The sequence below is a fragment of the Aulonocara stuartgranti genome (assembly GCF_965226115.1).
Source record: "Aulonocara stuartgranti genome assembly, chromosome: 16".
NCBI classification, from domain to species: domain Eukaryota; kingdom Metazoa; phylum Chordata; class Actinopteri; order Cichliformes; family Cichlidae; genus Aulonocara; species Aulonocara stuartgranti.
Window position 1 is genome coordinate 29,429,418 of NC_138952.1, and position 11,853 is coordinate 29,441,270.

The following is an 11,853-nucleotide window of genomic DNA, read 5'->3' on the forward strand; positions in this document are numbered from 1 at the left end:
TACACTGAGACGTGTGTTCAGACGTTGCTCTTCTGTGTCAGATTAATGGCTGAAACACCACTTTCACTACCAAATATAACCGACTCTTGTGCCCTCTTTTCTTCTTCTTCTCCTGTGCAGTTGGGTTTCTTTAAGAGAGTCCGCCCCCCACAGGAGGACTGCATTGAAAAGGAGCAGCTGCAGCCGGAGGAGAACGGAAACACTGATGCCTAGATGTCAAACTGTGAGGGACTGATGGCAAATCAGTAGGGGGTGGGAAGAAATCAGGGTAAAAAGGCCTCTGAGAGCATTTCACTGTATTGACTGTTGGATGGCAGATAATGATATGATTTAAGATTTAATGTGCTGGTTTTATTTTTATTTTGTTTTTTTTTTAAAAAAAGTCAACATGTATTTGTGCCAAAAGAGAATCTGGAAAACATTGATCAAACAAAATCCACAAAGTTTAGTGTTAAAGGAGCAGTTCGACGTTTCCTGAGAAGCTGCATCACAGTGTGTGCGTGATGGCTGAACGACGCTGATGTTACGAACTGCAGATGTTTTGTGAGTTCACACATACATTTGTTTAATTTGTGAGAGTTGCATGATCAGATTGCCTGCTTTAAAAATATAAAGCTACAGCTTGATTAGCTTACCTTAACATGGGACTGGGAACAAAGAAAATTCACCTCATCTTTTCACATTAATGATATTAAAAATCACAACTCTAAGTATTATATAAACATTTAATAAATGTTTTTTGTTCCCTAAAATCATTATTGATAAAATGTGTCAAAATGCTTTTACAAACTAGCTGTGAGAGCTAGCAAGTCGATCTCTTGTATTGTATTCAACATTTGAAAAATGCAGAATTTCATATTTACAATTCAAGCATTAAAAATTAAACAAGCTAGAGCATATTAGTGAACATTAAAGCTGCCAGGCAGATCTTGTTATCTCTTCACAGGACCACGCTAGCTGTTCCCTAGCCAAGCTAATCCACTGCAGTTTCATATTTAATATTCAAACACAAGCCTGTTGTCATTCTGAACATGTCCTAAACCGTTGAGCTATTCCTTTAACAAATCGAGAAACTTAATGGTTTTGTTCCAGCAGGCAGTTGAAATCAAAATTACAGTTTTCCAGAAGTTATAAGAAGCATAAACCACCTTAATTTTCACATTTTCCATCCAAACACAAATTCAGCAATGAGATAAACAGCCTTGTTGTTATGCTACACTTAAGTCATTGTTTTAGAGTTTCTAAGAGCAGTTAATTATTAATACAGCCAGTGATTATTATTGTATTGTATTATAGAATACCACAGACTGAATCAGTGGAGTTTAAATCAGCAAAGGTGCGCCATAAAAACACATTATCCCAGCTGAGACACAAGAAGCGTAAAACACCACAAACACAATAGCCAACTGATCCAAGCAGAGCATAAACAAATAACACATATGTCACAGTGATGTGCCATATTATCTTAGTATGGACTCAAATTATTACTACGCAAAACAAGTGTTTGTTTCATATGTGAGAGTATCGGCCGATATATTGAATTTTTATCAGTCGGGTTCCACTTGTAATTTAGTAAATGTTTTTTTTCTTTTTGTTTTAGTGACGTGATTAATTTTGATCAACCAGCAATGTAAAAACAAACAAAAACAAAGCAATACGGTAACTGAAGCAGCTAGTTAGCTGCATTCAGGTCTTTTTAGATGTTTCGGTAAAACTGGTTTATCTGCTGTAGCATGGGATGATGGGAAGCTCACAATAATATATTTTCCCTTATGTACGCTTGTTTTTTCTCTTCCTGCTTTGTGTGTGGGGTAGCTGATCTGCATTTCTCTTGTATGAGTTTGCTTTGGGATGTTGGTGGTTGTTTCCTTTGTATTTTGTACACAACATTAATTAGAGTTTTAGAAGTTTGTCCAACCTTTTTCAACACAATCAAGAAAATGTTTGGCCAAATGTAATTTTGTTTGTGCAGAAAATGGTTGAAAATCATTTTAAGTTCTGTCTGATTAGTCAGTCCACAGAAGCCTCATATCTCGCATCATTATGTTGAAGCTGATCTTATGTTGTGTCTCTGCAAGCAAAGAGCTGTAACTGGCTGAGAAAATGTTTCAGGCTGTATGGAAACCGGTCTATATTTGCCATACATTAAATGCATTCTAGATCCTAACAAGTATTATTAAATGAACAATTTCAGTTATTTTTCAAGTGAATAGATAAACTTAAAAACATTTTTTTTTAATTTTTATTTTTATTTTTAACCTGACCAATTGATGAAAGTATTAAAGTATTTAAGACATTACACATTTTAATGTTTAAGATTTGCCAACATGTGTAAATACCTTCAGTCAGTGGCTAGAGCAACAGCAATAGTAACTATGGGGGTGGAGCTTAACAGACTATTAGTAATTCTAACCTGGCAAAGTACGGGCTGTTTTAGTGTTAGTGAGCTGCGACTTGAGTGTTGACCAGTGTGTGTTGACATGATCGATTGGATTGTGTATTTGCAAGCATGTGATTGGTTCATGTTTCATTGTAATCACTAGTTGAGGCCCGTTCAGCTCACACAGCAACAAGCATAGAGTTTTATTGTGTAGTTTTAAATCACAAACTTCTTTTTAAAAAGACTTGTAGTCCTTTTCACTGAATTGGTTGTGACAGTTTTTCCTGCACTGAGGCCTTTTGGATTTCTACTTATTTACATTCAGATTTCAGACTGGCAGCTTTGCTGGGAACAAGTTAAAACAAACGCAGGTTTCTACTTTGTGTTTTGAGTATATGATTGCTCTAATACTTAAGAAAAAAAAAAGAAAAAAATACTTTGCTATTTACCCATATTGGGTTCGCATTATAAATTAATGTTTATAGCTGATTATAGGTTTACAAATATAATAATGCAGGTAACATTCATCATAAAATAACAGGAAGACTTTAATAAGCACATTATACATTGTTTTCTTTCAGTGGCATCTTAACCAATACTTTGAACCAACTTGTCCTACTTGAGCAAAGAGTTGTGTGTTTGTGTCGGACGGCACTTCTTAACAAATGAGTGATTTTGGTATGAGGATTGATCTTAGGTCAGTGCTCTCATGCGGGAGATAAACTGAGCGGCTTCACTGCACTGTTAATTTTTTCTATAAAGGTTTTCTAAGGTTGATTGTGTGTAAATTAGACCAAAACAGCATGTTTCTCTTTGCCAGGAGTCAGTTGGACAGAAATCTGTTCATTTCAGTATCAGTCATTTCAAATTACTCAGAAAAGCTGCAAATCGCTAAAACATTTATTTCTGTCCTAACATCTTTGATATGACCTTATTGTCAGCACCGTTGTCCTGAGCGATGATGCAAAAGCCTTTGGTGAGTAGAGGAGTTTGTGTTAAATATGGAGGAATAATAAAAAAAAAACAAAGCCTCCTGGCAGATACGAGTGATTTGCAGCCAGTCATTTGTATTTAATATTGCTCCGTGTTTCTTTCTGCCCTAAGAAAATATTGACTATTTTTGATGTATGTATTCTTTCACATAGAGAATAAAACAATGATTTCATAAAGAGATGATTTTACCTTTAAACTAAAATAAACTGATTTGTTCACATCTGTTCAGTGTTTTGTGGTGATCTCTTCTTTTTAAACCAGGCAGCCTTTTACAAATGTATATACGAATATTGCATTTAAATCACATCACCATGTGTAAATTGGAAGGAATTTGTACTTTACAGACTTAATGGTCAATTTTTGTTTTAATTTATTCAGGTTTTTGCACAAGTTGCTAAAAAAAAAAAAATACTAGATTAACTTTACTGGAGAGACACATTAGATGTTTCCTTAAAATCTTTATTCTGTTCCAACCAGAAACATTGAAAACTTTGTGCTCCTCGTCTTGCTTCCATTTGACCGATCATTGTGCATCAGTTAGCAGGAAGCTAAGGTCACTGCCTGGCTCATACTCCACTGTGGGCTTTTTCCTGAAACACATAATTATACACAAAAAGAAAGCATTTATAAAAATCCTGCTGATATTTTCTGGTCACTGGAATAACTCAACTTGTTTCGCGTTCTCAAATTGTGTGTTTGTTCTACTGATGATGTACACACCCTGGTTACACAGCCGCATTGCTGGGATGCTGTTTAGATTTAGTTAAGAACATGTTAACATTAAACTAATTTTGTTTTAGTGTAAGGCTAATAAAGGCTACAGTCGATTAGAAAGGAGATTGGATAAGTCAGTGTGATGTCATCTCAAGTCATGAAAACTTAGTGTGTTACCTGGTGAACAGTCTGGCCTTAGTGGTTCCCAGCAGTGTCGCTTTGTTTCCCTCCACTAGCAGCAGGGAGCCCTCCCTCAGACCCTGACAACAAACAAAAAAGACGGTAATTTTCTAATGAAGCCGCTTCATCTTCTCGGCATGAAAGATTTAAGCACTATTACATGTATGCAGGTCTGCTTCCCCTCACTTACCAGGACACACGGAGTATCGGGTTCTTCGTGGTACTGGATGATCCTCTGCTCTCTGGTTTCCTACATGAAAACAAGATTCAAGATTGTAAGCACAGTGGAAACAGTGGAGGCTGAAACCACAGCTGAAATATAACTATTGATGTGACAAAATGTTCAAAATAACCTCATCATTCACTCTTCTTTTTAACAAAAAATAAGGACAACTGCTCATTGGTGACAAACTGTCCTCAGTTAATTCAGCAAGTGTATTTTAATAACAGCATTCCTGTTTTGCTGTATACCTGCTGCTGTGACCACATTACAATGACAGAAGAAAACCCAAACCAAAGGGGAAACTCAGGGTTTAGTATCTTACATGGACGACTAGAGGAGCTGGGAATTGAACCGCTGACCTTCCAAACAGATGACCCAGTGTACCTCCTAAACCACAGTTGCTCATGTCTGTTCAGCTAAATACTGCTCCCAAATGTGTGATGATATTAAAATAAATTATAAACATAAATAAAAACTAAAATATTTAAAGATACAAATCTAGGTTTATTAACATTTGTCACTGTTGCAATCACCAAGAGTGACCACCAGGGGTCGGTGGACACAGCAATATATCTTTCAGAAAATAAATTTGTGCTTTATCGACGCAAATATTTTTATGAAGTGATTGTTTTTCCTTTGTGATTCTTCTCAAAGCTGTTTGTTAACAAATGCTAACAACTGCTTGTCAATGTAAATCATTTTTCCAGCACAAAATGCAATTATTCTTCAGTTCTTTTCTAGTGTCAGGATTTGGATTTTGTTTTGTTTTGGTTTTCTTCTTCTTCTATATCATTACAGCATCAGAATCATTTCACTATGAAATGTATGCAATAACAAAACTCATACTCCAGACTTCACCTTACCCTCTGACAGCTTGCACTGAGCAAACCTTTCCTGTTTTCTGACACTTTTACCATCTGAACAAGAAATGATGAAAACCACCCTTCCATGAACGAAATTTACACCTCAGGAACGTTTTTTAAACCATTTAAGAATAATAGTTCGTGTTCTCCCTTAAGCTGGACACCAGATGCTTGCTGCCACGCCCTGTAGGTAGTGCAACTGCTACCCCATGGCCTGGCTCTATGAATTCAGTGTTTCACAACCCTCAAACTAAACATTGCATGTCATCACATTGGTCAGAGCTACCCTAAATCGCTTTGCTGACACTGCAGCTTTTTTGTCAGCTGTTGCAGTTTTACAGCTCTGAGTGTTGCATAATTTCCTCAGGCTGTTTTATCACGTGTTAGCTGGAACTCATGTCAGTCAAACCTTCTGCAAATCATCTGTCCCTTCATGCAGATTGTTTATAAACCCTTAAGGTCTAGAATGCATCCAGTTTAGGCTGGAGTCCAGTCTTGGTTATTTCCTACTGTGTCTCCATTCGTTTCTGCAGAGATACTTAATATGACCACAAAATGCAGGTAGTGCATAATCATTTATTAAAAAGATTCCCACTGGTGTTATCGTCTTTCTCCTAACTATCATTCTGTGGCATGAAGTTATTAAGTAATAAAGAGCAGATATATCCATTCATCTTCTACGGTCCAGGTCAGAGGGGCTAAGGTCTCAGCAGAGAAGCCCAAAGCTCCCTCTACTCACCCACCTCATCCACCTCGTCCCAGGGAGACACGGAGGTGTTCCGAAGTCGAGAGATATAATCTCTTCAGTGTGTCCTGTGTTTGCCCTTGGCTCTTCCTGGTAGGACATGTTTGTTATACGTCATCTTGGAGGCATCCTAATCAGATTCCTGTACCACCTTAATTGTCTCCTTTCAAAGTGGACGAGCAGTTGATCTACTACTGCAGATTTACTGAGGTCCAAATTCACTCAGTGTAAGGCGACATCCTTTTAAAGCCGAGCGAAAAACCTCCATGGCACTTCCACCGTTTCACTGTTGGAGCTGTTTCAACAGCTTAATTATTTTATTTACATATTACTCATAGTGCAAACATGTTGTTGCTTTGTCGCTTCCAAACATATCTGCTTATCTCTGAGCAGAGGGCAGCCATAAAGCAATGTTAGAGTGTTACTTATAACACTGATACGGCATACAAGCGACAGCTCAGTGCAGTAATCATTTTCTTATATCTGTCAACCAGCTAGCAAAACAAAGACTCCTACATCGTTTTTCACTGATGATTTTTAACCTCGGGCTCGTAGCAGTTCGGAATTTTGAGTAGTTGTAATACTCCCAGTATCTCTGATCAGTTTCATTTATCTATATATTAGTGAAGGCTTTGCAGTGGACTGTGGCTGGAGTGTCTGCAGCAAGAATTTCAGCTTCATCTAGTAGCAGTGTAAAGCAACAGAAAATAGAAATCCTCAAAAACAAGCATCCAAAGCTCTACTTGTTATAAAATATATAGTTATTTCCAGCTCTGACAATCAGTAACTCTGATTATAAAACTGATTATTTGCAGAGACAAAGTCTAGACTAACCTGGCCTAACGGCCTCCTCACAGCAAACAGAACCTCAGGCTGTGCGACTCACCCCCATGTGGCGGCTGGTGCGGTCGGCGTCCAGGTAGTGCGGGTTGATGTTGAAGGGGACGAGGCCAATGGCAGAGAAGGACGGAGGGAAAACAATGGGCATGTCGTTAGTGGTACTGATGCTGATGGTGGCCACATTAGTGCCTGCACTGGAGCCCATGTAGGGGACACCATCCTGGGCAAGGATTTAAAGAATGTGGGAGTAAAGAAAAGGGAGACAAGAAGTAGTCATACTACTTAACTAAGAGCACACAGGAATCATTGGTTTAATTTCTTTTTAATAATCAAGACAGAATTTTTCTGCAATTATTTTTTAAAGAATCTAATCGATTTGGTCTGTTGTTTATGTGCATATTCATATAAAATGCGTACATAACTCCCCCAAATCTATTAAATTTATTTAAAACCCTCATAAGACAATAGTATATGTTTTTATAAAACATACACAAAATTATATTGAAATGGAATGTTTTTAATAAAAAACAACATCTATCAATCTATATATATAACCATTTGTAAAAATGTTACATTTTGCAATTATAAAGTATTTTGTTTGTTTGCTGTCTTGTTTTGTTCCAGTAAATATTTTTGGATTAAATATACCTCCATCACTCTCTTCCTGATCTCCATCACCACCTTGTTGTCATAAAGACTCTTCAGCAGCCGGAAAGTGTTGCCTCCACCTACAAACAAAAGCCTCTTTTAGCATCTCCATACTGCAGATTGGGTAAAGTAAAGGTTAGATGGTAATGTAGAATAAGAGAAAGAGAAAAAGTGTGAAATCCCTGAAGAAATTCCAAGAGCTGTTGCTTTCCTCAGATGTTCCTCACCTATAAAAATGCCCTCGGCCTTCTGGACAGCATCTACAGGGTCTGAGGCCTCGTGGATGCTGTCCACCTCATAACCTGCAGAAGACAAATGCTCTTATGACATGTAGGATTTGACTGAATTACATCTAGCAAAGCATGTCCTGTAAACTATCGTATGCACTGAAATCGAAAACAAAAACAAATACTGAAAGAATGCAGAAAAAATGGAGAAAACACCAAAATGCACATAAATAATAATGGATTGCATTTATATAGCGCTTTTCGGGACCCTCAAAGCACTTTACAATACCACTATTCATTCACTCTCACATTCACACACTGGTGGAGGCAGCTACAGGTGTAGCCACAGCTGCCCTGGGTCAGACTGACAGAAGCGAGGCTGCCATATCGCTCCATCGGCCCCTCTGGCCATCACCAGTAGGCGGTAGGTGAAGTGTCTTGCCCAAGGACACAACGACCAAGACTGTCCGAGCCGGGGCTCAAACCGGCAACCTTCCAATTACAAGACGAACACCCAACTCTTGAGCCACGATCGCCCCTGGACTGTGGCTCAAGATAGACCAAATACACTGACTTACATCAACACGATGCACAGAAAACACAAGGAAATACACAGATTACACTAGAATATATAGGAGAAACTGCACAGAAAATACAGGGGAAAATTCATTTCAAAATACCATAAAGCATAACACCTTAAACGTGTGAATCACCCATAAATTATTACTATACTACGGAGGAGCGGTCTGTGTGTCTCGGTGATTCCATCGGCTATGATGTCCTATGGACTTGCTCCAGGTAGGGTCTCTTGTTGGACAGGGTTACCGGGACCACACCCTGCAGCATGACCTGGAAGGGAGGTAGAGCATCTGATTGCTGGGCCTTAGCACATGTGGTCCAGACAGGCACAGCTCAAAAAGGCAAATTGAGCCCATCTACTTGTTTGCTCAAAGAGACAGAGGCCTTCTACTTTGGTGCTCTCTGCTTACCGCAGTTGATGTGATCCTGTTGGCTTCATTGGTGGGTCCAAGTCGTCTGAAGCCAGGGTTCTGAAAAGGAAAAGGATTGAGTTCCCACTCCGAGTTAGAGACTTGCTATCCCAAGTGGATGAGTTCAAGTATGACTGTGACTTGTTCCCAAGATAGGGAAGTGGAAGATTGACAGACAGGGCTGTATCTCCAGTGATGAGGACTTTGTACTGGTAGATTGCTCTGAGCCATCAGTTTACCAACCGATTCACATCCACACCCTCACCTGTGGTCACAAGCTCTGAGCAGTGACCAAAAGAATGAGACTGGAGCTACAAGCAGTGGAAATGAGTTTCCTTTGAAAGGCTGGGCTTTCGCTAAGTGATAGTGTGGCGAGTTCAGTCATTCAGGTAGAATTTAGAATGACTGAACCACTACTCCACACCAAAAGGAGCCAGTTACATCCTAATCAGTTGGGCATCTGATTAGGATGTCTCCTGAATGTCTCCTGAGCAAGTGTTCCAGGCATGTCCTAGACCCAGATACATTGGATTAATTACATCTCTTGCCTGGCCTGGGAATGCCATGGTGTTCCCCGACATCAGCTACAAGCAGTTGCTGGACTTCTGTGCTTTTGCTGCTACTGTCAATGACCCGGCCCCAGATAAGTGGCAAAAAATGTATAGATGGATATACAGAAAAATTCCTAGAAACACTGAAAACTGTGCTTTCCAAAACAAAATATAGAATATATACACACCCTCAAATATTAAAGTAAGAGAAAAATATAGAACACAACTCTTAAATAAATGTATGTTTTATTAAACATGAACACAAAGGCATATAATTACTTAAGGCTTTATAAATATGAAACTAACAAGCAGGTGTACAGTATGAGACTCAAAAATAATCTGTTACATGAACCTACCAAGAGTCTTAAACTTCTCTCTGGCTAACTTAGTGTAGGCGTCTCTATCATGGAGAGCATAAGGAACAAACAGCACCCTCTTCACGTCTCTGAAATACATACAAACAGATTCATGATAAACACCAGACAGGCCGTCAGGAGTCCTACCTCAAGGCCAGTCGTGAATGTCTGCACACTAAACTTAAAAAGATTTCATTCTAAGGATTTTCACTGCCCTCTGTCCATAACTTTACAGTATTACATTGATGCTGAGTAACAGAGCTAAGAATATTTATTAGGTACTCTATATAATTACATTTTATTAGTTTCATGGGTTTTCAAACACAAGTTGTGTTTACCATTAAATACAACCTTATGAACAGATTAAAAGTGCAGCATAATTTGAATTTCATACATATGAGTGGGCAGGCTTATATATGAACCAGAAAACTGTGCCCATTCTTTGCTGTTCAGGTTTTCTACAACATATTTATTTCTGATCAGCTATTCTGATTTCCTTTTCCTTCCAACCCCCTCATCCCAACCCCCCACCCCACTCTGCCACCACCCTGAAAAATTCTGCAAACGCCCCTGCTCGTAGAGGGATTTACAAAGAATCAAATACAAATGCAATTATAATCCACGTTTGCTCAGTAAACTGACAGAATAAAAAAATAAAAACTTTCATCTTTCTTTTACGTCTTTGCATGTCACTTGACTTTGGCCCCACTTCCTGTTTCCTGTCCCCTTTGTCAACTTTCTGGCCCACATATATGAACCGCGGCGCTAACTTACTTTCCAAAGAAGCTGGAGATGTGCTGCTGACAGTGCTCCAGGTAACCACTGCCGTGCAAAGTGGAGTTGGACACCAGCAGGAGTCTCCTCTTCATCTTGGCTCGAATAGAGAAACAGAAGAAAACCCACAGAAGTTTCAGTGCGGCGGAGTCCAGAGGTCCGGGGTCACAGTTCAGCTGTGATTAGGCTGATAGCGGCTCCCTGACAGCCCGTAAACCGGCTCTCATCAACTCTGATCCCGCCACGGAAGTTCACCTTGGAGCCGTTTAAAGCTCACAGCAGCATTCACGGTGCAGCACACCGTGTTACTATCAGAGCCGCTCTGTCCTTTCTACTTTAAACTTACACTGGATCCAGCTAATACTTTTTATAAGGAGTAGTTGTATTTGATCAATTTTACCACTAGCGGAAACAACACTAGCGCTTCTAACCAAGTACTTTCATAATAAAAGTACCTCTATTTCGTTTCTCCTCAATTCTGCCAAAATAAAAGCGTCCTTTTCCCTGCAAGTCTATCGTCTAGTTCTAACAAAACAAAAGTCCTTCTTCATGGGCTGCTCACAGTCCAGTAAAATCCTTTCAGGGTAGAATTCTCTTTTTCTCCTTTCTCTTGAGTTATGTCAAATTAAAGCCTTGTATTTCCTTTCTGGATTTCCCCAAGTTCATCAGAATATAAGTATTCTGTACTTTTTGTACTACTACTACTACTTCTTTGTTGGTCTTCCATGGGTCCATTTAGAATAACAGGTGTTCCCTTGGCCTTGCTTTTTCCCTCTCCATCTTGTTTCCTGAAAACATGTGTACAAAGTGATTTCTAGATATAAATACAGAAAAAAGGTCATTTGTACTTTCATACAAAATTTATTATCTCAAGCTCAGAAGTTTTCTTCGTTCAGTGACCCAGCCAACAGGAACACAGTAAGAAAAAAAATCTTGTGAAAGTAAGTGATACAAAGTTGTGTCAGCATTTATATGTATTTGCTCACTGAGCCCTCACATCACTGTGGTTTGAGCATAACCTGACTAATGAGCTGGAATAAACCTGTTAGTGCTCACAGTCTCACCCACCGTTTCTTCTTCAGATTGGTTTAATAGAAATGCAAAGTTCTGTGAAGAAACTTTTAAAACTCTAAACTGAGATAATAAAAAAATGAAAAAAATGGACAAGGATGAACAATGGTAAAAAGTAAATAAATAAAATGTATTATAATATACAGAACTTACCTAGAATATATTTTCTGAGACTAAGAAAAAAATCATGCAACATAATAAATGCATTACAATGAAAGTTTGATTTTGCTCTATTAAAAAAAGACTAGAAAAATAGTTTCATAAACATTCTTGGTGCTGTTTGGCCAAGAATTTGAATT

The 11,853-nt window shown here is 38.6% G+C and overlaps 3 protein-coding genes across 3 annotated transcripts in view; 1 reads left to right on the forward strand and 2 right to left on the reverse strand.

The window, feature by feature from the left end:
• The window catches only part of itgav (integrin, alpha V), a 38,845-nt gene extending 35,252 nt beyond the window's left edge, over positions 1 to 3,593 (forward strand). The window contains exon 32 of the mRNA XM_082508500.1: positions 121 to 3,593. Within this exon, the coding sequence (XP_082364626.1) occupies positions 121 to 213 (93 nt within the window). The 3' untranslated portion in view covers positions 214 to 3,593. The remainder of the gene's footprint in view (positions 1 to 120) is intronic.
• Positions 1 to 11,853, reverse strand: part of enox1 (ecto-NOX disulfide-thiol exchanger 1) — a 304,893-nt gene that overhangs the window by 222,180 nt on the left and 70,860 nt on the right. The window lies entirely within an intron of this gene.
• On the reverse strand, positions 3,819 to 11,305 carry LOC309691141 (alpha-aspartyl dipeptidase). Its single transcript, XM_082508723.1, has 8 exons — positions 10,484 to 11,305; positions 9,710 to 9,798; positions 7,814 to 7,888; positions 7,587 to 7,666; positions 6,985 to 7,158; positions 4,458 to 4,517; positions 4,265 to 4,347; positions 3,819 to 3,963 (listed from the first exon to the last, which is right to left on the reverse strand). Exons 1-8 carry the CDS (start codon positions 10,576 to 10,578, stop codon positions 3,897 to 3,899), a joined length of 723 nt encoding a protein of 240 aa, XP_082364849.1. The 5' UTR covers positions 10,579 to 11,305; the 3' UTR covers positions 3,819 to 3,896.